This window comes from Bombina bombina, chromosome 1, assembly GCF_027579735.1.
Source record: "Bombina bombina isolate aBomBom1 chromosome 1, aBomBom1.pri, whole genome shotgun sequence".
Classification (NCBI taxonomy): domain Eukaryota; kingdom Metazoa; phylum Chordata; class Amphibia; order Anura; family Bombinatoridae; genus Bombina; species Bombina bombina.
In genome coordinates, this window is record NC_069499.1 from 717,373,985 (window position 1) to 717,400,168 (window position 26,184).

General features: G+C 38.8%; 1 protein-coding gene across 1 annotated transcript in view; it reads right to left on the reverse strand.

Annotated features, from left to right (window-relative positions):
• ARHGEF9 (Cdc42 guanine nucleotide exchange factor 9) overlaps positions 1–26,184 on the reverse strand; it is a 916,750-nt gene that overhangs the window by 171,702 nt on the left and 718,864 nt on the right. Inside the window, exon 8 of the mRNA XM_053699217.1 lies at positions 2,134–2,313. Within this exon, the coding sequence (XP_053555192.1) occupies positions 2,134–2,313 (180 nt within the window). The remainder of the gene's footprint in view (positions 1–2,133; positions 2,314–26,184) is intronic.

Consider the following 26,184-nt stretch of genomic DNA (forward strand, 5'->3'; position numbering starts at 1 on the left):
TACTTCTATGATCAAATGTTCTTTGTTCTCTTTGTATCTTTTGTTGAAAAGAAGGGATGTAACCTCAAGAGCATTTGCAAGAGCACTAGATGGCAGCACTATTTCTTGCCATTTAGTGCTCTAGACATCTACCTATGTATCTCTTCAACAAAGAATACCATGGGAACAAACCAAATTTGATAATAGAAGGAATATGGTAACTTTTTAAAATTGTATGGCCTGCCTGAATCACAAAAGAACATTTTTGGTTTTCATATCCCTTTAAGAGACAAGTGGTGTAGAACTGTGTTTTTCTGAATAAATACTAGCAAGGACTCAGAACACAAGTAAACAAAATAACTGTCATCTCTTTACAATGTAACCTCCTTAGTCTTACAAGGATGGAAAACATTCTCCCATCACACCTGCTACTGACAGGAAATGAAGGTATTTTGTCTGAAAGAGTATTAGGTTAGCCCAGGTGTAATGGCTAATCCCTGTGAAATGAAGTACATTTAACTGCAGATTTACACAGCATCACAGATACTTTTCTGAATTAAGAAGCCATCTATCGAAGTCCTCTAGCAAATATAATATTTATGAAAAAGTATTACAAAAACAGAAACATTAATTCTAATGACAGACAAGAAAAACAGATGTATCCTGTATTCCCAATCTCACATCAAAGCTCATGATTAATTATAGCTCCATACACATTTAAATAAGTTTTTATTTACTTTCTCTGATTGGCCCTCCCTAAATTTACACTGAAAACTACTTCTAAAATGTTTACCATTCATGATGTCTTATTGTTTTTTTATTATTTTATTACTAAGAACTAATATTTGAATGTTTCTCCAAAGTTATAAATATTAGAAGCCACAATGTCAGTTCCCTATATGTTATGACATCCTTTTTTATATGATTACTATTAAATGTTCATCTAAATAGTTGTACAACACCACTTGCTTTTGTTTAAAAAATGTGCTTTTCCCAGTTTCCTTAGAGACAAAAAAGCAATCTATGTAACCTGCAAATGCTGTACATCAAATAGCTACAATCTGCAGGATGTGGAAAACCTGTTATATATATATTATATATATATATTTTATTTTAATCAAGAAGGGGCACCAGCGCTAAAAAACTATAACACTTTGTATTTTTCTATGGAATTGTCTGTATTGATATATATATAAATCAGCGTCCAGGGAGGATAAGCACAGACCATCAATGTCCGCAACTGCCAGGGTGCACATTCAAATGTTGTAGCATACCACTGAGGTGGGCCATGTTGGGGCATTTGACAAAGGGGTTGTAAGGACCCCAAAATGTTATGTCATCCTTTTAATCTGTTTTGAATAAAAGTATATTTTTTATGCTAAAAGTCCAGTGAGTGCCGTTTTTCATTTTGATATATATATATATATATATATATATTTATTTTTTATTTTTTTTGGCCTCTCTTTTTTATTTAAAAGTAGGGAGGTGTTTAATAACTCTTTAAAGGGACATTTAGGATTTATTATTCAGATACAGCATGTTATTTACTTCTATTTTCAATCTGAATCCATCTAGACATCCTTTTTTGATAAGCATACCAAGGTAGGCTCAGGAACAGCAATGCACTACTGGGAGCTAGCTGGTAAATGGTGGCTACACACAAATTGCTCTTCTCATTGGCTCACCAGGTGTGTTCAGCTAGGTTCGAGTAGCGCATTGCTATCCTGGATTTGAATTTAACTATGTGTTTAATCCATTTGCAAAGGTTATAGACATAGTTGTATGCAAGGAAAAGTGCAGAAATAATATACTCTTAACATATAAACATGTTGTTCTTGCACTATTATGCCCTTTAAAAAACAAATACTGTATATTGCACTTTACACAATTGTCTAACCGAGATGGGCTGTGCTGTTTACCTGGCATGCTTGGTGGTCTTGTTTAAGAAATGCATAATGTTGCACTTTATAGAGTTAAAATTAGATTCCACAAATAAGTTAACTATATTAAATATAGTATTAGACACTCAGCTTTGTAACAGAACTATATGTGGTAGGTAACTGACCCATTTCTGTGGGTTAATGCAGAATTAAACCATGAGGTAGTGCCCCATTTCAAAATAGGTCAAACAAAAGTAGGTTCAGGCAGACATACATGTTCAAGAAAGCAGGGCCCTATTTCACTGAGATGTGGCTCCTCGTTGTTATACTGCTTCTCTAGGTCTCTGACGAAGCCCATCTGGAACCGGTAGATATCCTCGATGTTCCCAAAGATGACCTTCAGCTGCTCGTCACTAAACATGTCCCGTCGTTTCCTGCACTGCTTTAAGTAACCCTGTCGGAAAGCAGAAAAGAAAAATATCTCACTATGTGTTTTTACATCATAGATAGTTAAGATATAATTATTGTACCGTACAAGTCTTAAAAACAAGCAAAACAAGGTGATCCGACTTTATAAAACAGTGATAGCGAAAACATTTCTACAACAAACTAGGCTGAAGCACCAGACAGCACTGCTTGGCTCTTTATGCACCATAAGTCATTTTACATTATTCTTTTTTCCAATAGTTAAAGACCAAAATGTGAAGTTTGACATTCACTGTAGTACCTTTGAGTTTCCATCAGACAACAGCTTTTTGTAAACATTTTAGGAAGTTTTCACTGTTTAAAGGGACATGAGACACATTTATTTCTTTAATGTATCAGATAGAGTGAACAATTCTTAAAAAAAAAAAAAAACTCAATTATTTCTGTTATCAAATTTACTTTGTTGTCTTAGTATTCTTTGTTTTTTTTGTAAAGCAGGTAGGTATACTCAGGAGCATGCACATGTCTTAAACACTTTATGGCAGCAGTTTTGTAGCAAGAATATTCTTAACAATGTGAAATCATTGCTGCCATATAGTTCCCCGGACACATGTACACTGCCTACCAAGGTATTCTATTCAACAAAGAATACCTTGAGAATAAAGACAATGGTAAATGCTATTTGAATAGTTTACACTCCCACAACATCTCAGCACAACCACAGTAATTATTAGAATCACACTCTGGAAAACACTCCAAATTTTTTCTTAGCAATGATGGAAGTTAGACCTGCAAGGAGAAAGAGTAGAGCTGCAGATTTTAAGAGCACCGTGCTATTCTGCTGATTCAAAACCACTGGTGACCAGCCCAAGAACCAACCCAAGAACTGTCATAATGCTAAAGAGACAGCAAGGTGATAATAGTAAGGGGTGGGGTGAGCTATGTGACATGATATTGCCTTCATACCACAACCATAACATAGATGTTTTGCTCAGCTATGGAGGCAATATTCCCATCATACCAAAAGAAAAACACACAGTTTGTGCTTGAACTCCTTACACAGTGAAACTTACTGTTATACAGGTGGCCCTCGTTTTACAACGGTTCAATTTACACCGTTTCAGAATAACAACCTTTGTTTTCCAGTCATGTGACTGCTATTGAAAAGCATTGAGAAGCAGTGCATTTATTAAAATAGCCAGTAGGTGGAGCTGTCCGCTTGTGTTGCAGCAAAGCCAAGCAAGCTGAAATTAATCAGTTTAACCAGACCTGAGCTATCAAACAGATTTCAAAGGAACAAGATCTTCCTGTCTATAAATCAGTCCAGATTGGAATGCATAGAAAGAACTGTTTGCAGAAAAATGCAAGTGAAGTCTGTGTTATGTGATTATTTTATTAGGTTTATAATGCTGTTTAGCAAACATTTTTGTTCATTTAACTTAGTTTAATTATATATTCTGTGTTGTGTGATTATTTTATTAGGTTTATAATGCTGTTTAGCATTTAAAGTCTTCATTCAAAGCTTTAAAAAATAAATGTATTAGGTGTTACTTATGACAATTTTGAGAGGGGCCTAGAACCTATCTCCCTCACTTCCCATTGACTTACATTATAAACTGGGTTTCAATTTACAACGGTTTCGATTTACAACCATTCCTTCTGGAACCTAACCCCAGCGTAAACTGAGGGCTACCTGTACTGAGTTCCAGATCAAGGGCACCAAAACAACACAGCAAAGAATAAGGGAGGCTGGTAATTATGGTCATTTTATAAAAGAATATTAATAATCAGCAACTAATTCCTCAACGGCAAAAAGATCTGCATAAAATAAATGTTTAACAGGTATAACTGTTATTTTATCAGTAAAATATGCAGGTCTTTGTAAATCCAGAGCAGTTCAGGAATACATCACATGGGACGCCTTTCTGCTGTGGCCAGCAAGAGTATGTAGTATGCAGAATACACTGCAGACTTACACGAGGGAGTGGAACATTGACATTTTGCTAAGAAAAAGTACAGGAAAAGCAATTAAAATAAGCAATGAATGTGTATAGCAATTTTTACTATGGTTAATTAAATGTTTTATGCAGGATTTAATTTTCAGTTTGTCTCTTTATTAAACACTTCTCACTTTTGTGTAAAATCAGTCTTGTCCTACCCTCCCTAGAGAGGTCTACTGCAAAATCTATAACCTGCAATTTCTGTAAATCAATTGTAGGTTTAGGTAGTTTGCAGCATTTTGAAAACCTTGGTCACAATTTTATCTTTCAGGCCCCTCTAGGGTTCGTGGGACAAAGCACAATTTTTAGACAAAAACAAGATATGTTTAATGTCAATTTAAGTGGAAAGAACAGGAAGTCTGCTATATGGGTTTGGTATCACAACTAAATACTTAAAGGGGAAGAAAAGTCAAAACTTTAATCACCTTTCAAATTTACTTCTCTTCAACAAAGAGTATATCTAGGTAGGCTGATACGAGCTTAGGATTGTGCACGTGTCTGTACCAATCTATGGCAGCAGTGTTTGCAACAATGTATAAATTCCTTATAAACCTTAGGTAGGCTGATACGAGCTTAGGATTGTGCACATGTCTGTACCAATCTATGGCAGCAGTGTTTGCAACAATGTATAAATTCCTTATAAACCTTAGGTAGGCTGATACGAGCTTAGGATTGTGCACGTGTCTGTACCAATCAATGGCAGCAGTGTTTGCAACAATGTATAAATTCCTTATAAACCTTAGGTAGGCTGATACAAGCTTAGGATTGTGCACGTGTCTGTACCAATCGATGGCAGCAGTGTTTGCAACAATGTATAAATTCCTTAGAAACCTTAGGTAGGCTGATACGAGTTTAGGATTGTGCACGTGTCTGTACCAATCTTTGGCAGCAGTGTTTGCAACAATGTATAAATTCATTAGAAACCATGTTTGCAACTATGTAAAACATTACTATAAACACTTTTGTAAACACTGCTGCCAAATGGCTAAAGACATTTGCACGCTCCTGAGCTCACCTAGGATTATTTTTTAACAAAGGATACCAAGAGATCTAAGCACATTTGACAATGAAAGTAAATTTAAATTTGTTTAAAACTGCACGCTCCATCCAATCCATTTAAGTTCAATTTTGACTTTCCTAACCCTTTAAATGCCATTTCTGCACATGGGATACCCAATGTAATAAATCAGACTGAGCATGATTTATTAATAGATTTAGAGTACCTTAGATGGAACAATAGTTTAATTCTGTTGTCACTTGTTCTGTGTAATCATTACACATATGCACAGCAGCCAAAATAAATTGCTCTTAAGCTCCTCTCTGTTTCAAACAGTCTCTCTGTCACTAGGAATGACATTCAGTATTGCATTGTCCTGGAGATATTAGCTTGCCAAGCTGCTCTGACCTCTGCAGCATTTACTAATTATGCTGGCTGCTTTGTCTCACTTTTGGGACACCGCAGAAGAACCATTAGTTATGGCACTGCCGGTGGACAGAAAAAAATATCTGTCTCACTGAAGTGTCATATTGGGTAAAAAATTGACTAGCATATCTTCATGTTGTATTTATGTTAGAACCAATAATATTGCTTCATTACAAAAAAGGTTGATCAATTTTTAAAATTTGATGTCTGTGGTCTCCTTATGAGCTTGTTAAAGGGACAGTAAAGTCAAAATTAAACTCTCAAGATTCAGATAGAGCACGCAATTTTATACAACTTTTCAATTTACTTCTATTATCTAGTTTGCTTTTTTCTCATGGTATCATTTGTCGAAAAGTATATCTAGGTAGGCTCAGGAGCCGCAATGCACTACTAGCTTCTGATTGGTGGCTATTCACATATATATCTTGCCATTGGCTCACCCATTTTGTTCATCGAGACCTCAGTAGTGCATTCAATAAAGGATACCTAGAGAATTAAGCAAATTTGATAGAAGTAAATTGGAAAGTTCTTTAAAATAGTATTCTAAATTATGAAAGAGCTTAAATTATCAATTTTGGGTTTCATGTCCCTTTAAACACACCTCGTCTTTGTGTAATAATTGTTCTTGCATAGAATCCCTAGAGAGGCCAAAAAAAAACATTAATTATGCTTACCTGATAATTTCATTTTCTTCCGTTGAAAAGAGTCCACAGCTGCATTCATTACTTTTTGGAAATAAGAACCTGGCCACCAGGAAGAGGCAAATACACCCCAGCCAAAGGCTTAAATACTCCTCCCACTTCCCTCATCCCCCAGTCATTCTGCCGAGGAACAAGGAACAGTAGAAGAAATATCAGGGTTAAAAAAGGTGCCAGAAGAATAAAAAGACGCCCAGCGTAGAAAAGGGGTGGGGAGCTGTGGACTCTTTGCAACGGAAGAAAAAGGAAATTATCAGGTAAGCATAATTTATGTTTTTCTTCCTAATTGGAAAGAGTCCACAGCTGCATTCATTACTTCCCACGCTAAACGCTAAAGAGGACACTGAATGCCAAAATGGGAGGGTACAATAGGCGGCCCTTTCTGAGGGCACCAAGCCAAAAACCACTACCCAACAAAAACCCTGCTTTGTCCGAAGCTGAGAAAACTTTGAAAAGGAAAGGCCCCAAGGGCACTGACCCGCAGATAGTCCAGAAGCCTAGCTAGAGACCGCAAAATCAGACTCAACTGAGCCAACAGTAATCTAGGAGACACCGTCGCCCAACAGGCGGTCCCTCACCAAGGGATAAGGCAAAGACAGACAAGGGGAGGCTACACCCAAACCAAGCAGAAACCAGAGGTTTAGGACCGGGCCTCGAAACAGAGAAACCTTTCTCTCAACATTGTGCAAAACCACCGAAAGACAACTTAAGACTGAGTCCTCACATTGTCAGAACTAAGAATACTATAGTATTCAGACAAAAAAGAACGTGTAACAGACCCAGACAAAAAACTCTGAGTCAAGAACATGAATCCACCATTAGGATGACACAGAAGAATACTTGCTAAGAAGTAAAAAGCGGCCAGCAAGAGAACAGATTGCAAAAGGAGAACTCCCAGACAGAGGGCACACTTCCAGGCAATCAAAGCCGCTAGACCTACACACAGGGCTCTAAAAGGGGAAGCACATAACCTCTACGAGACCCACTCCACAACCAAGAGAGAGAGAGGTTACACCCAGAACCCGAAGGTGAATGGTAACCGGAGACCATTAGCTTGCAAACCCAGGGGGCTAGCTACAATGCCAACCTAGATCCTGAAGATGACAACGCATCTCAGAACCCACTCCCAACCGGCCCAGCCCAAGCATCGGTAGGTCTTGAAAACAGAACAGAATAACCCCAACACCAGCTCAAAAATGAGCTGAAGAATGGCCTCAGCCATCCCAACAGAGCACGGGTGCCAACCCGACTCCTTAGAAACAGACAACAAGGCGGTAGACTCAAAGGAATATAACAAAAGGCCCACCATAGTCTCGACACAGAGCCAGCAAGACTCCAGATGGAACGGAACAACCCAGAGAAAAACACCCCTCTCTGAAAGGTTAACTCTCAGTTCCAACCTCCTGAGTCCAAGAGAATCTCTAGAAAAAGGACCACACCTCCATAAGAAGGAGAATAAGCCCCCCACCCTAAGAAAAGGGATGGGGCCAAAAAGTCAGAGCACCTGCCCACAAGACACAAAGCCACAGGCTAAAGGAGAGATCAATCTCCAACGCAGATGAACTTGGAATGAATCCCCCTAAGGAATTAGCTTGCTAACACACACCCAATGTGCAATAGCTGCAGCAGAGACACTGCAAACCCATTCGTCTGCAGAGCAGTGAATCCATAAGGTTACCACAGCAAGCTGACCAAGAGAAACCGACCATAAAGATGTAAGTCCAGCCCAATGAGCATCAACACTCAGACAACCTGGCCAACTGAGACCAGGGCAATTAGTCCAAGTAAAAGGGACATAGCCCAAGTTCCCAGGAACCCCGAACCAGCCCTAGAGCCAAAAAGTCTGGCAACAACTCCACAAAGGAAAACACTGAGCAAAGCCTCAGCAACTGGAAGCACCAGGGAGAAAACAGATCTGAGCCCCCAATTGTTTAAACCAACAATATTCGAGAACTTAACACCCCGTCTGATATAAAAAACAAGACCACAGGGAGATTTCAATGCAATATCCAGAACAACCCAGATAACAAGATAACTCGCAAGTCCCAACCCAAGGAAGAGACCACCCCTTTTGCCAAAGTCCAATGCTCCAAAGGAGCTAAGGCGGTAAAATTCGTACGACACTAGAGCCCATAGACTCTCAAACAGCCGTAGGACAACAAGCAAGGGGATACCCCGAGTCCAAAATCAATCCAGAAAAGGCTGATCTCTGCATCACCTCCACACAATCAGAGGATCATAGAGAGAAAAGGACGCACAGCATCCCCGGCTCCGAGCAGAGCCCAAGGAGACTACGCCCAGTGCCCCTAACAGGGAACGACCATATCCCAGAGGGGAACCCAGGTCTCTAAAAGAAGACCCAACTCACATGGAGACAACAGAGGATGACCAAAAGGTCTAATAAAAAACAGCTAGACAGTACACAGTCAATGTGTAATAGCTGTAGCTGGTCACATTCTGCAACCCATCCGCTGCAAGGCAGCTGAACTACCAAATAAACTACTAGCTGCTGAGAACTAAGTCCAGAAGGACAATTCTCAAGGCCTCAAAAGAAAAAAAGGCCAAACCGCACAACTTGACGGCAAGAGGGTGCCAAGAGGGTGCAAGCGCACCAACACTCCACTACATGGGAAGGAGCTCTAGGGTCTGACAACCCCAAACACAAGAGAGAGAGATGCAGCGGAACTCTACTGACCCAGTCATCCAAATTGAAGGCTATAAGGACTGAGACAATACTTTCTGCCTCACGGACCCACCGGTCCTCTAGAATGCTTAGTTGAGCACAGAGGATAACATGAGCACTTGGCGTCTCTACCGGACAAGCCAAGCAGAGCAGCGACACGTGTCCGAACAGCTACCAGACAGAACTGAACCCAAACAGGACCAGCCTGCAATCCGGGTCCTAAACATCAAGCCGCATAAATCCTCCCTCAGAGGGGAAGAAGGAAAACAGACAGGACATCCTATCGGATGAAAATAAAATACAAGGCAACCTGTAGGTTAACGCCCAAAAAGAAACAGGCCTACCGCAGGACCAGCCAAATGGAGCCCTGAGCTTCCAAAAAAACTGGAAAAGATCTCAATACATGGACAATCAGGAGATTACATCATCCCCACATGTCTAATAATGTGCACCATTCGAAGAGCAGACTGAATATTCCTGTATCCGATAAGGATAGGGTCGTTCATTAACTGAAAAAACATGTCCGAGTAACACGCGAAGGTGTGCAATTCTGTAACGAAAGGCACAACACTCAGGGACAATCACACCCGCAGGGAACTGTACAGTCCAAGGTGGAATACCCGGGACAACAGGAGCAGGGAAGGGAAGGTACCACCCTGTTCTCAAACTCTATTGAATTTAGGAAATAAAGGTTCATCAGGCAATATGACCTCTGGAACCCCTGAATTTGCTAAAAACTTCCTTTAGAAGATGCGCAAATTCCTAAAACTAAAGTCTGGTTCCTCCGCAGCTGGAGGTTGAGAGGCAGCAGACTCCGACCCAGAAAGTTCATACTATGAAGTCTCAGAAAGAACTTCATCCTCGGATAACCCTATCAGTTAAATCCAAAAATTATTTGATGTACTCTGGGAAGGAGTGCAATATGCAACCTTTCGCTTGCGCTTCGCAGGGCGAGGTAAAGCATTAAGGCCGCAGATACCGCTGTCTGAACTGCGCAGTAACGTCTGGAGAAAAAAGGCCCCCTCCAGATGGAGGATCCACAATGCTACGGGAAAACTGCATGTGTATAGAGATAACAATGTAGGGTACGCACCTCACTGGACGATAACTCCTCAGAGGTGGGCGGCTCTGTGGTATCAAACATGTTTGATATTATCACATTATCAAGGCATATGGAACATAATTGAGAGGGGGAACTAGGGCCTCCTCGCCATATAAACAGGAATTACTCTTTAGGAATAGAGGGAGTGCCCTCTAAAGTAGCAGAATCCTCCATTGCTAGTGCAATAACCGGAGAACTAGAGAAATAAAACATCTTATTTTATTCTACTACTTAAATTCCTATCCCATTGCGAAGAGTAGTACCCTCCATAAGAGACAAAACATATTCTGACACTTCTCTGCCAACCTCCTGGGACGAAAGGAAAAGAATGACTAGGGGATGAGGGAAGTGGGAGGAGTATTTAAGCCTTTGGCTGGGGTGTCTTTGCCTCCTCCTGGTGGCCAGGTTCTTATTTCCCAAAAGTAATGAATGCAGCTGTGGACTCTTTCCAATTAGGAAGAAAAGCAAATTCTGAAATGCTGCAAATTGCCCCAACCAATTGGTTGATGCATGATTTTGAAGATCCTAGCTTGCTGAATTTGCATTTTTGGACTATTTAGAGGTGCATTATGTCCCTTTAAGAACTGTAAGGGCCCTTCAAGTGTGGCAAAAAAAAACCTCTTATATCCCTACTATTTAACTAAAATATTCACTAACAATGGCAAATCTCTCCACAACTTTATACATATGTTTCATAAGATAACATACAAACTAGAGAACAAGCCATACACGAGAACCCATTCACTAACACTGGCAAATCTTTCCACAACTTTATACATATGTTTCATAAGATAACATACAAACTAGAGAACAAGCCATACACGAGAGCCCATTCACTAACACTGGCAAATCTCTCCACAACTTTATACATATGTTTCACAAGATAACACACAAAGTAGAGAACAAGCCATACTGGAGAGACCTTCCAGGCTTTAGAAAGTGTCTGTCTTCTGACAAATAGTTTAGAGATTACATAAATAAAAATTCAATATAGATTTACAAAAGCTATTACAATTACTAATCACACTGTTTGTATGTTGTAGCATACACAAATGTTCATATCATTGCTTTAAGTATTTGTTTTCTTACATTATTGTTCTTCATTTCCACTTTTAATATCTACTAATATCTACTAAAATGAATACACCTGATTTGTAAACCGTGGCAGTTAAATATGAAAATCCTCTCATCTAAAAGATTTATGATTAAATGGGATAGTTATGCAGCTGTTCTAAGTTAATTTACTCATTAACATGACTATGATGCATATGGCACAATATGATTAAATTATAATGCATGAATTGCACAGAGGTAAGGCTCTATAAAAATGTATGGGTTTTGCTCCACTTTCCAAACTATGATGTTGTTGTTTTCATTTAAACAAAGCAGATGGATGGAATAAACATTAACAGGCTTTGTTTGTTTTTAAAGTTATTTAGAACTCAAATTAAGAAAATGTTTTCTAATTCTTTGGGCTCTATTTATCAAGGTCTGGCGGACCTGATCCGACACTGCGGATCAGGTCCGCCAGACCTCGCTGAATACGGCGAGCAATACGCTCGCCGTATTCAGCATTGCACCAGCAGCTCACAAGAGCTGCTGGTGCAACACCGTCCCCTGCAGACTCGCGGCCAATCGGCCGCCAGCAGGGGGGTGTCAATCAACCCGATCGTACTCGATCGGGTTGATTTCCGGCGATGTCTGTCCGCCTGCTCAGAGCAGGCGGACAGGTTATGGAGCAGCGGTCTTTGTGACCGCTGCTTCATAACTGCTGTTTCTGGTGAATCTGAAGACTCGCCAGAAACACCGCCCTTCAAGCTCCGTACGGAGCTTGATAAATATGGGCCTTTGGCTTTATTTTTGTCTTCTCTTTTTGCTAAGGCATGCAGTGATCTGATCTTTATAGGTATATTGAACAATCTCACATCTCTGAGAGGTGGAGCCTAATATTTTTATTTTTTCTTTCATGATTCAGATACAGCATGTAATTTTAAAGGGACAGTCAACACCAGAATTGTTGTTGTTTTAAAAGATAGATAATCCCTTAATTACCCATTCCCCAGTTTTGCATAACCAACACAGTTATAATAATACACTTGTTACCTCTGTGATTACCTTGTATCTAAGCCTCTGCAGACTAACCCCTTATTTCAGTTCTTTTGACAGACTTGCATTTTAGCCAATCAGTGCTCACTCCTCTGTAAATTCACGTGCATGAGCTCAATGTTATCTATATGAAATACATGAACTAACGGCCTCTAGTGGTGAAAACCTGTCAAATGCAGAGGCGGCCTTCAAGGTCTAAGAAATTAGCATATGAACCTCCTAGGTTTAGCTTTCAACTAAGAATACCAAGAGAACAAAGCAAAATTGGTGATAAAAGTAAATTGGAAAGTTGTTTAAAATTACATGTCCTATTTGAATCCTGAAAGTTTTTTTTTGGACATGACTGTCCCTTTAAGCAATTTTCTAATGTACTTCTATTATCAATAGGCAGCACTTGCTGATTTGTGGCTAAATGTAACCACCAATCAGCAAGCGCTGCCCAGGTGCTGAATCAAAGATGTGCCATCTCGTAAGCTTACATTCCTTCTGTTTCAGATAAAGATACCAAGAGAATGAAGAAAATTTGATAATAGGAGTAAATTAGAAAGTTGTTTAAAAGTGCATGCTCTATCTGAATCGTTAAAGAAAACATTTAGATTCATTATCCCTATAAGAAATTATCTTTGAGAAAATTTAGTTTTCTCCTCAAAGCTTCTCGAAAAACTATTATATGCATGCCTATCCGATTTCCTTACATTAAACTCCCTCCTTGACCCACTGCAATCTGGATTTCATCCCCATCACTCCCCAGAGGCAGCAATCGTTAAGGTTACCAACGACCTACTTCCAGCAAAATCAAAAGGCCACTTTTCTCTGCTTATGCTCCTTGATCTGTCCACAGCCTTTGATACTGTTGACCACCCTCTTTTGCTCCAAACCCTCCAATCCTTCGCATCCGTGACACAGCCCTCTCATGGTTCTCTTCCTACCTGTCAAACCGTACCATTAGTGTAGCCTTCTCTGGGGCCTCCTCTGCCCCGTCACCACTTTCATTTGTATGCCGACGACACCCAAATCTACTTCTCTGCACCAGACCTATCTCCTTCCTTGCTAACCCGTGTCACTTACTGTCTTTCTCACATTTCTTCCAGGATGTTCTCTCACTACCTCAAGCTAAATCTCTCCAAAACTGAGCTCCTTATTTTCCCCCCTTCTTCCAAAATCTCCACCCCCAATCTCTCTATAACTGTCGACAACTACATCATTACCCCTACCCCCCATGCCAGATGTCTCGGGGTCACATTTGACTCAGATCTTTCTTTCACTCCTCACATTCAGTCCTTGGCTAAATCCTGCCTCTTCCACCTTAAAAACATCTCTAAAATTAGACATCCTGCCTCGATTACTGCAACTCTGTCCTCTCTGGTCTCCCCAGCTGCCGCCTAGCTCCTTTACAATCCATAATGAATGCCTCTGCCAGGCTCATCATCCTTACACGTCGCTCTTCATCTGCTGCACCTCTCTGCCATTCCCTTCACTGGCTTCCTCTTGCCTCTAGGATTGAGCACAAAATTCTCACTCTGACATACAAAGCCCTCAACTGCACTGCTCCCCCCTATATCTCAGACCTTGTCTCCAGATACTCTCCCCCTGTGCCCTTCTCTCTGCTCATGACCTCCTACTCTCCTCCTCTCTTGTTACCTCATCACACTCCCGTTTACAGGACTTCTCCAGACTGGCTCCCATCTTGTGAAACTCTCTGCCTCGCTCCACAATACTCTCCCCTAGTTTTGAAAGCTTCAAGCGCTTCCTAAAGACTCTACTGTTCAGGGATGCATACAACCTACACTAACCCTTCCTAATACCAGCTCCTCTTCTCCATTGCTATCCCCTGAACCCCCTTAGCATGTATGCCTAAGAGTCCAGCTGTTTGCAGATCACCTTCCTAAGAACTGACTACAACAGTGCGACTCTTGGCAGGGCCCTCTACCCAGTAGATCTCCATATTTGTTTTGTTGTACTCTGCCTTTGTTTATAGCGCTGCGGAATCTGTTGGCGCTCTACAAATAACCGATAATAATAATAAAAGTTATGAAATGTATTAATATCTGTTTGGTTCTTTAACAAAACTAATCTTATTTTGCTACAATAAACGTGTTTTTACTTCAATCTCTTTATACCTAATTAACAGTGTTGATCTTCATCAGGAGCACTGTATGCCATCTTACATAGCTGGATTCACAATTTTTATGGTCAGTATACAGCTCTTTGTCACTTAAAACTGGTAGAAGATTCCCAGTTAACTGACCACCTCTACATACCTCTCCCCTTTCTTCTGGCTACAGTATACAAAAACTCAACCAATGACAAAGAGAGTTGTTCCCGGCAGACCAGACACATACCCACGTAAATGTTGTGTTAGAACAGGACTTCATATAATGTAAAGTAGGATAAGAGGCATTTGATTTATTGTAAGCACAATGCTTTACTTCTGGTACATTTTCATGATATCACAAGTATCTTTACTGGTGGGTAAAAAACAATGCATAAAGATAATGTAGGATCCAAAGCATGTATGCAGGAAAGACCACGGAGCTGGCTTGCACATCTGCTCCACTCAGCTTCATTATATCATATGAGCCATCTTACAGCTAAATTAAGGAGTATTGGTTGGAAGTGGCCCCTAAGGCAGAACATACAGTGATGTGAGATGTCATCGCAGAAAATGCAGCATGTCTGCAGAAAGAACAGGACACATGCAGGAACTGTTAGCGCTTGAACTTTGTAGTGCTGCTCCACATTAAACAGTTCTCTTCAAACAGAGCTGTGCTCTGGCTGCACTGTGTACAATTTCCTTACCACAGTGCATCCAGGGCAAAGTGCTGTTTGAAGTGAGCAGTCAAATATGCAGTAGCGCTGCAAAGCAGCAGCGCATTGCTTGTTAACAGGCTCTCAGATATTTTTTCTCTTAGCCTTTCCCAGTCTGCAAAGCTGTTTATTCTGAATGTAAGAGCACTGCATCTTTTTATTACTACATTTCTATGTTAGACCAAGAGAAAAGGAAACAGATTTATTAAAGAGACATTTTAAAATGTCTTTTTTTTGTATGCAGCTAATTTGCAATGCAATTTTCAACTACTGCACTATATTAAAAAAACATTAAAAATTGCTTTATTCTTCAGTTAGCCAACACATTGTAATTTAACTGGTGCCTTAGTGTAGCTGTCTAATTTAAAATTTAATTTTATTTAAAAATGACCTGCAGAAACATTTTCACAAAAAAAATCTCATCGCAGAAAGTAAAGAAAAGTTCTGCCTCTGGGGAAGTGGCTAAATCAACCCAAACTCGTTCATTCAACATAACTGACAGGCCCTGCTCTGCATGGGGCGATGCTGCACAAAAACCTCTATGAGAAATGATAAATATGAGCAGCAGATGAACAATGCCTGCTGCTCAGTGTGAACATGACTGGACAGGTTTCCTAGCTGGGAACTTTGTCTGAACACTTCATCAAATGATGAATGTGGTCCTTTAAATACATAATATGAGCATAAGTGAGAGGGAACTAGACAGAATGGTAGGAAAAGTTAGAGGGTGTAATAGTAAATATAATTGTTATATATATATATATTATCAAATTATTTGTTAAATTGTATTATCTGCTTTAATTATTCATATAACTGAAGTTAAAGGTTGAATACACCATGGGTAAATGTTTACAGCTAAGGTGTATAGGCCATGTAATACTTTGCAATATTATGTTATTTGTAAATGTTTCATAAAATATCCAAAGCACACATTTGTTGCATAATTTAACATATTTTTTTTGCAATAAACATTGTAAGCATTTAATATTAGCATATTAGCCAATTTTATCTTCATTTGAGCCTATATTTTAGCTGGAAGGTCAGTAAAATCAGTCAGGTGGTGCAGCCACTAAGGGCTATATTACAAGTGCATTTGGTGAAACACTAAGATCTAGTGCGGGCTGGGCAGACCGGACCCTCAGAGTTGTCCGGTAAAACTCTCCTCTTGGCTCTCAAGGTACAGATGACTGTGGTCTCACTCCCTTCACAATAGGTAGATCATTTGTTACCCTTGCTGTATATTATATGTGTTTAATAAACAATTGATTTTAAGCAACTTGCTAAATTGATTCCTTTGGCAATTAATCTCCAAACACCTGGAGGTTTGGAACAGAGAGGTGGATTCCCAAGGGTATTGAATCATCTAACATTTGTGAAGGGAGTGAGACCACAGTCACCTGTACCTTGCGAGCCAAAAGAAATGAAATAAGGGGACAGCCTGCAGAGGCTTAGATACAAGGTAATCACAGAGGTAAAAAGTATATTAATATAACTGTGTCGGTTATGTAAAACTGGGGAATGGGTAAAAAAGGGATTATCTATCTATTTATTCAATACAAATTCTGGAGTAGACTGCTCCATTAATATTGTACATTCCAATGTTCTTCACATTGAAATATATATTATATATATATTTCAATATATATTTCTATATACATCAGTATACATAACTATAATTGTATATATTTATATAGATATATAGGTATAGATATATATTAAATAAAACATTATGCAGATATATACAGAAATACAAATATTACATTTTCTTCTACGTGAAGAGAAATAATGTACAGTAAATATACAGTAAAACACAAATACATTTGTTTATACGCACACACACACACACACATATATATATATGCATACAGTATATACACACACACATATTTAGACATGTATATATATGTTAGAGCCCTTTTTTGTCAAACAACTTATACCATTTATCTTTGAGCCCTTATAACTTTTAATAATAATAATAATAATAATAAAAAATTATCAGATAGTGTTTATATGAGTGTAACTGTACTTTTAAATGTATTTATGTTTTATGCAATATATATATTTATTTATACATACATACAGTATATATATATATATATGCATGCTGAGGGTAAAGTAAGAAATTGGGTAATCCTAGCATTACCCGGGTAAACCTGACATTACCCAAGCGGCTGTGAGTAAAGCCCGATGTAACATGATAAATCTTCTCAGAATGCATTGAGTCGCTGCATCAAACATATATACTATGCACTGTAATTCACACATCTTCACTATCTTTTTTTGTCGCCGTCTGGGGGGTTCAAGGGGGGCAAAGCTCCACTTGTAAACCTCATTTCCTTTGCACCCCCAGGCAGAGGTAAAAAATAGTGTAGATAGGGAATTACATTACATCAGGCTTTACCAACAGCCTCTTGGGTAATGACAGGTTCACCCAGGTAATCCTAGGTTTACCCGGATTTCTGATATGTGTGTGTGTGTGTGTGTACACACATATATTTTTAGTAGACACAGCACTCCCATATATATCACCCCTTAATCTCTCAGTGACAGCACTCCTTTTCTTCAAATTTGTAATACTTTTAAGTATTTTAACAGTCAGGTGGACCTGAAAAATAGCTCATTTTGTCCGTGAGCTATGTTACTCCAATAAAGGTATTATTTATTTATTTATAAAATATTTTACTAGGAAGGATACATTGAGATTTCTCTCGTTTTCAAGTATGTCCTGGGATCACAAAACATTGCATTGATACAATAGGGTACAATAAAATACAAAAACAATAATAAAAATACACAATATATGCAAACATTTAACATAGAGCAGGTATGAAATATTTAATCAACCATGACAGGAGCATTCTGTTTTGAGATATGTATAGAGGGATCTCTTAAAGGATTTTAGGCTTGGGGAAGTTTTTAAAGTGTGAGGGAGGTCATTCCATAACTGTGGCGCTCTGTAGGAAAAGGAGGATCGAGCTGCTTTCTTTTTGTATTGAGGCAAGCTAAATAATGTGCTGTTATTGTATCGGAGGTTATAGGAGGTGGGAATAGCAGGGGAGAGCATTCTGCTCAGGTAGGGTGGGAGCTTCCCAGAAAGGCTCTTAAAGACAAGGCAAGAAAGATGGAGGGTGCGTCTGGATTCCAGCGACAGCCAGTTTAGTTCTTTTAGCATGTCACAATGGTGGGTCCTGTAGTTACATTGTAGCACAAAGCGGCAGAACGAGTTATATAACGTATTTAGTTTATTAAGGTGAGTTTGCGGAGCAGGTGCATATACTATGTCCCCATAATCCAAGATAGGCATCAGCATTTGCTGTACAATCTTTTCCTTTACTGTAGGACTGAGGCAAGATTTGTTTCTGTACAGGGCACCTAGTTTTGGATAAAGTTTAGAGGCAATTTTTTCTATGTGGAGTCCAAAAGATAGATTGGGGTCTAACAACATACCCAAGTATTTAAAAGAGTGGACTGCGGTCAGCGTGCAATTGGATTTTGTTTTGATGCGAAGATGGGAATTTTGTAATTTATGTATTTTAGGTCCCGTTCCAAAGATCATTGTGACCGTTTTGTCAGTGTTTAGGAAGAGTTTGTTTTTTGAGATCCACTTTTCTACCTCTGTGAACTGGTCTTGGAGCACTGTTTCAAGCTGCAGCAGATCAGATTTGTTTGCATAGATTACAGTGTCGTCTGCGTACATGTGTACAGTTGAGGATTTGCAGACATTAGGCAAATCATTTATAAATAATGTGAATAGTAGGGGGCCGAGAATGGAACCTTGGGGAACACCACATGTGACTGGGAGAGGGAGGGAGTCACTGTTAGAGACAGAGACATATTGTGATCGATCCGATACATATGATTTAAACCAGGTTAACGGGTGATCAGCAATACCAGAGTTTTTTAGTTTGAGAAGTAGTAGGTCATGGTCCACTGTGTCAAAAGCCTTTGCAAAATCAAGGAAAATAGCTCCAGTTAGGTCTCCTTGTTCCATGGCAGTTTGGATGTCGTTGCAAACTTTTAGGAGGGCAGTTGTAGTGGAGTGATTCGGTCTGAAACCTGATTGATCAGGGGTCAGATAGTTAGAAAGTTGATAATACTCGCATAATTGCGTATGGACGCATTTTTCTAGGATTTTTGACAATACAGGGAGCAGTGATATAGGACGATAGTTAGAAACCAAGGTTAACTCCCCACTTTTATGAATAGGCACTACTCTTGCAGTTTTCCAGAGTTTGGGTATGTATCCAGACACCAAGGATTCGTTAATTAGGGTTGCAACAGGCTTAGCAATTGCCGGCGCACTGAGCTTCAACAGCATTGCTGGGATTTGATCAGGTCCTGACTGGTTTTTCATTTTTAGATTATCGAGGTGTTTCTTAATGACATTGAAGGGTACAGGTCTAAAATTGAACTTTTCTATATTGGGTCTTTGCTGTTTTAGTGGGGCCTGATCCACATTTGTAGCTTCAGGATGCGTGCCATTTATTAGTTTGTCAATCAGGGTGGTGGAGCATCCTACAAAATAATTGTTAAAGGCATTTGCTACTTCTAAGGGGAGTTGCAGGTTTTGGTTATCCACATTGACAGTGGAGGGTTGGGAGTGGATTGGTGGATTTTGTAAGTTATTTATGAGTTTCCAAAACTTTCTAGGGTTACATATATTATTGTTCAGATTTTCACAGAAATATTGCGCCTTAGCCAATTTTGTTTGCTTAGTACATATATTTCGCCAATTTCTATATACACAGTGATCATTCATAGAGCCAGTATGATTGTATTACAAATTTTAAGAAAATATATATATATTGCAGTCAGAATCATAAGCAGCTATTGCAATACAAAACGAATATGCCTTATAGCACTTTTATAAACAAAACTAACAAATACTTAATTGTACACTGTAAATATTTGTAATTTTTGCTTTCTGCGTTATCTACTAAATCCCCCCAGCTTATGTTGTCTGTCATTTTGACTAATGATAGCCACAAAATGACTCTGTAGACAAAACAAAGACATCAATTTCACCTCTAGTATTGGTCATCAGAAAATGGTTTTGTACAGTAACAACAAAGAACAAAAAATAAAAAATGATATGATGTTAATCTGTATGTACTGTGTGTAACCACCTCACAAACACATCTATAGTTATACTTACTGAGTGCATATTTCTGTAGATACTCATGGAGGAAAATTTGATGAATAAGAATTACTAAATATATATATTATTATTTTAAATCCATTAACTTAAAGGGACAGTCTACACCAGAATTTTTATTGTTTTAAAAAATAGATAATCTCTTTATTACCCATTCCCTAGTTTTGCATAACCAACACAGTTATAATAATATACTTTTAACCTCTGTGATTATCTTGTATCTAAGCCTTTGCAAACTGCCCCTTTTTTCAGTTATTTTGACAGACTTGCAGTCTAGCCAATCAATGACTGCTCCCAGATAACTTCACGTGCACAGTGTTATCTATATGAAATACGTGAACTAACAACCTCTAGTGGTAAAAAACTGTTAAAATGCAATCTGAAAAGAGGTGGGCTTCAAGGTCTAAGAAATTAGCATATGAACCTCCTAGGTTAAGCTTTCAACTAAGAATACCAAGAGAACAAAGCAAAATTGGTGATAAAAGTAAATTGGAAAATTGTTTAAAATTACATGCTCTATCTGAATCATGAAAGTTTATTTTGGCCTACACTGTCCCTTTAATTCTTTTGAGCTTAGTATATGATGAATTCCCTTAAAATACATTAATTTCTGTTTTATTTTCTGATTATTTGTGAGATTTAGGCACTTTCTAGGTGGATGGAATATAGCAGGCGCTCCCTGTATTTATCAGCAGGACCCATACTACCCACATAAGCAGCACAGATTACATAATGGCCATTGGAGCATAGCTGTTAAAGGGCCACTAAACCCAAAATATTTCTTTTATGATTCAGATAGAGAATATAAATTTAAACATTACAATTTACTTCCATAATTTATTTTGTTTCATTTTTTAAATACAGTAACCTTATTTGTAGAAAAAGCAATGTACATGGTGAGCCAATCACATGATGCTTCTATGTGTAGCAACCAATCAGCAGCTAGTGAGCATATCTAGATATGCTTTTCATCAAAGAATATCAAGAGAATAAAACAAATTAGATAATAGAAGTAAATTAGAAAGATGTTTAACATTGCATTCTCTTTCAAAATCATAAAAGAAAAAATGTGGGTGGCATGTCCCTTTAACTTTACCTAGGAGGCCAATACCATTGCTTCTAATAATAGATCTTAAAATTCAGCAAAATGCTGAAAATCTCTGTAATTCACCTAAATTAACTAAAGAGGATTCTCCAGTATTACAAATGTAGGAGAACATCTTTGAAATATTTTATATTAGTTATTTTTGTCCCCTTTTCCTGTAATTTATCTCTGAAAAACTCTTCTGCTTAGGACAATTAGATGTAAAACTGAAGTATGCAAACAATGGTTTAAGATGACCAAATGCCACACAGCTGTCAATTGCACACATTCTTTTATATCAGTTACTGATTGCCCCATGAAGATTGGGCAAGAGAGACCTCAGTTTCAACGATGGCGCACATTACTTTATAAAGACAAGTACTTTATAAAAATTAAAATGTTACACTTGTTTGTTTAAACAACTAATATATTTTTTACACATCTACATACTACTCTTGGGCTAATATTTGCTTTTATTATTATTATCGGTTATTTGAAGAGCGTAAACAGATTCCGCAGCGCATCATTATATATGGCATTTATAGGGTGTTTAATGTTACATTTTAACTAGAGATATTGATGTTTCAGTGAATTTGCTCTTTAGACGATTGTCAATTCTTAGTTAATCTAGGTCACTTTTATCCAGAATAAAATGTCCTCTATTTAAAGGGATATGAAACCCAAAATTTGTATTTCATGATTCAGATCGAGTATTTGATTTTTAAACAACTTTTTTATTTACTTCTATGATCAATTTTTCTCGGTTCTTGTGGTATCTTTGGTTGAAAATTAGAGACGTATACTTAAAGGGACATAATACTTTTATTCTAAATGACTTGAAAGTGATGCAGCATAACTGTAAAAAGCTGACATGAAAATATCACCTGAGCATCTCTATGTAATAAAGGAAGACATTTTACCTCACAATTTCCTCAGCTCACCAGAGTAAGTGCTCTGTAAAAAGTTATCTTTCAGTTACTGCCCAGCTGCAGGTAAAAAAAAAGGAAACATGAACATCAGCCAATCAGCATCAGCAGTGCTGAGGTCATGAACTGTTTTACTGTGATCTCATGAGATTTCATAGTAAACTTCCTTAAACTGTATAGGGAAATAACATGAGTGTGCATGAGGCACGCTCCCTTGCAAGTCCTGGGGCAGGCATACTGATTTGCTGTTTAAAGCCCTTTACAGTGGGTTGTGAATACTTAGGACATATGAGGTAAAATATCTTTCTTTTTTACATAGAGATGTTCAGATGATATTTTGTATTCAGCTTTTTACAGCTATGCTGCATCACTTTCAAGTGTTTCAACATTTGGGTATCTCGTCCGTTTAAGAGCCGGTGTTCTGTCAAGATTAGCTACCTTGATGTGCGCATGCTCGCAATTACGTAGTTGCATGCCACAGATGATTCAAAAGAATCTTTGGATTGCAATTACGTAATTATAAGCATGCACACATCCTTGGGTAGCTATTCTCGACAGAGATGAAAATGAGTCTCCTATTAAATCTTAAAGCGGTGATGTCCATGCGTACACGCATACTTTAAGCTGTTGGTAGCTAATTCCGACAGTGTGTTTTCCAATTCTGTTACTCAAGGCTGTTGACTGCTCAGTTGTGCAAAGGGTACATTGACATTAAAAGTTTTGTTTGCACAGGACATTTGCACATAGCACAGAATATTTGACAGTGCTATGTCATATTATGCTGTAGACCAGTGTTTTTCAACCAGTGTGCCGTGAGACATCCTCAGGTGTGCCACGGCAGACTGACAACAGTGTGACATATTTTTTAAACTTTGCTTGTTTTTTACTCCAAGTGCAGGGGTAGTTTGTAGGAGGCATGGCATAACAGCACTATACATACAGTATGTGTGTGTTTGTGTGTATGTGTATATATATATGCTGTATTAGGCTACAATGTGTGATTTTTTTTAAATTTTGGGATGGTGGTGTGCCACAGGATTTTTTAATGTAAAAAAGTGTGCCACGGCAAAAAAAAGGTTAAAAATCACTGCTGTAGACAGTAGTTAAAAGTAAAAGAGACAATCGGTGGTGAAAGAGGGGTGTATATCCAAAGGCCAGACTGGGTCGTTTACTGTGTGGTGGAAAGACAGGCACTATCTGGCATCCTATTGTCCTGCCCTCCTCCCCTCTAGCCAGCAGACTGCCAGTTGTCTCCCAAGTTCCAGCACTGTGTAATGACTGGAAGAAAATGATTGTTGTCCCGAACATGAGACCATTCCCAGCACCATGCCCCACATGCAGCTGTGCACCTAAAGTGAGCGCTGCCCCTGAGCACCTCTGAAACTAAACAAGGGCATGCACCTGCGTCACTAGCCTAGTTTACTGCATCTAAATCCTTCTACTCTGTAACAATCTAAACCTAGATGGATCTGTTTTTATTTTATATAAACCTTAGTAAAATTAAGATGAAATAAATTATGAAACTTGATTTGCAAATATATTTACATTTAACATCCTCAAATTATTTAACCATATATAATATCCAAGCATTAGGCAATGTAAGTATCTGGGTTTTAGTATTTAGCCTACAGCACATTTCCCTACAGTCTTATCATATTACATTTCGGGTGAAGGATCAGTAAACTGTATTCAGTGCCTAAAACCTAAGGAAAGAAATACATTTATTCACCTCATTAAATAAAACAACTCATTTTGGCTTATTTACATCACCCCCAAGCGAGAAAACCCCCCAATGTTAATACATATAGACAATAATTCTATGTGCATTTTCATGAACAGGTCTACAGGCATATGATGGGCACAACTGCTCCTAACTACTTGTTTCTTTGTATCCTAATCTAAAGTCTGATAACGTATAGATGGGACATGCTAGAGGTTTCATTTGCGGGGAGGTTAAACGCTTGGTTCAAGGAGGAATGGCATAGGATAAGCATAAGGGGAATCACATGATTATATTTTTAAGATCTGGTGCCCCCTCAGGCAACTGTTTCTGTGGGATGTAGAACCCTACCTCAAGGGTCTTTCCTTATCTGATTAGTGGTGCATCCAACAGACTTACATGGCTTAAAGGAAGAATTGTTTACTATATATATATATATATAAAAAACATAATTTATGCTTACCTGATAAATTCCTTTCTTCTGTAGTGTGATCAGTCCACGGGTCATCATTACTTCTGGGATATTACTCCTCCCCAACAGGAAGTGCAAGAGGATTCACCCAGCAGAGCTGCATATAGCTCCTCCCCCCTACGTCACTCCCAGTCATTCGACCAAGGACCAACGAGAAAGGAGAAACCAAGGGTGTAGTGGTGACTGGAGTATAATTTAAAAAATATTTACCTGCCTTAAAAAACAGGGCGGGCCGTGGACTGATCACACTACAGAAGAAAGGAATTTATCAGGTAAGCATAAATTATGTTTTCTTCTGTTAAGTGTGATCAGTCCACGGGTCATCATTACTTCTGGGATACCAATACCAAAGCAAAAGTACACGGATGACGGGAGGGATAGGCAGGCTCTTTATACAGAAGGAACCACTGCCTGAAGAACCTTTCTCCCAAAAATAGCCTCCGAGGAAGCAAAAGTGTCAAATTTGTAAAATTTGGAAAAAGTATGAAGCGAAGACCAAGTTGCAGCCTTGCAAATCTGTTCAACAGAGGCCTCATTCTTAAAGGCCCAAGTGGAAGCCACAGGTCTAGTAGAATGAGCTGTAATTCTTTCAGGAGGCTGCTGTCCAGCAGTCTCATAGGCTAAACGAATTATGCTACGAAGCCAAAAAGAAAGAGAGGTAGCAGAAGCCTTTTGACCTCTCCTCTGACCAGAGTAAACGACAAACAGGGAAGACGTTTGTCGAAATTCCTTAGTTGCCTGTAAGTAAAACTTTAGGGCACGAACTACATCCAGATTGTGCAGAAGACGTTCCTTCTTCGAAGAAGGATTTGGACACAAAGAAGGAACAACAATCTCTTGATTGATATTCCTGTTAGTGACTACCTTAGGTAAGAACCCAGGTTTAGTGCGCAGAACTACCTTATCCGAATGAAAAATCAAATAAGGAGAATCACAATGTAAGGCTGATAACTCAGAGACTCTTCGAGCCGAGGAAATAGCCATTAAAAATAGAACTTTCCAAGATAACAACTTTATATCAATGGAATGGAGGGGTTCAAACGGAACACCCTGTAAAACGTTAAGAACAAGGTTTAAACTCCATGGCGGAGCAACAGTTTTAAACACAGGCTTAATCCTGGCCAAAGCCTGACAAAAAGCCTGAACGTCTGGCACTTCTGACAGACGTTTGTGTAACAGAATGGACAGAGCTGAGATCTGTCCCTTTAATGAACTAGCAGATAAACCCTTTTCTAAACCTTCTTGTAGAAAAGACAATATCCTAGGAATCCTAACCTTACTCCAAGAGTAACCTTTGGATTCACACCAATATAGGTATTTACGCCATATCTTATGGTAAATTTTTCTGGTAACAGGCTTCCTAGCCTGTATTAAGGTGTCAATAACTGACTCAGAAAACCCACGTCTTGATAAAATCAAACGTTCAATTTCCAAGCAGTCAGCTTCAGAGAAGTTAGATTTTGATGTTTGAAAGGGCCCTGTATCAGGAGGTCCTGTTTCAGAGGTAGAGACCAAGGTGGACAGGATGACATGTCCACCAGGTCTGCATACCAAGTCCTGCGTGGCCACGCAGGCGCTATTAGAATCACTGATGCTCTCTCCTGTTTGATTCTGGCAATCAATCGAGGAAGCATCGGGAAGGGTGGAAACACATAAGCCATCCTGAAGTCCCAAGGTGCTGTCAGGGCATCTATTAGGACTGCTCCTGGATCCCTGGATCTG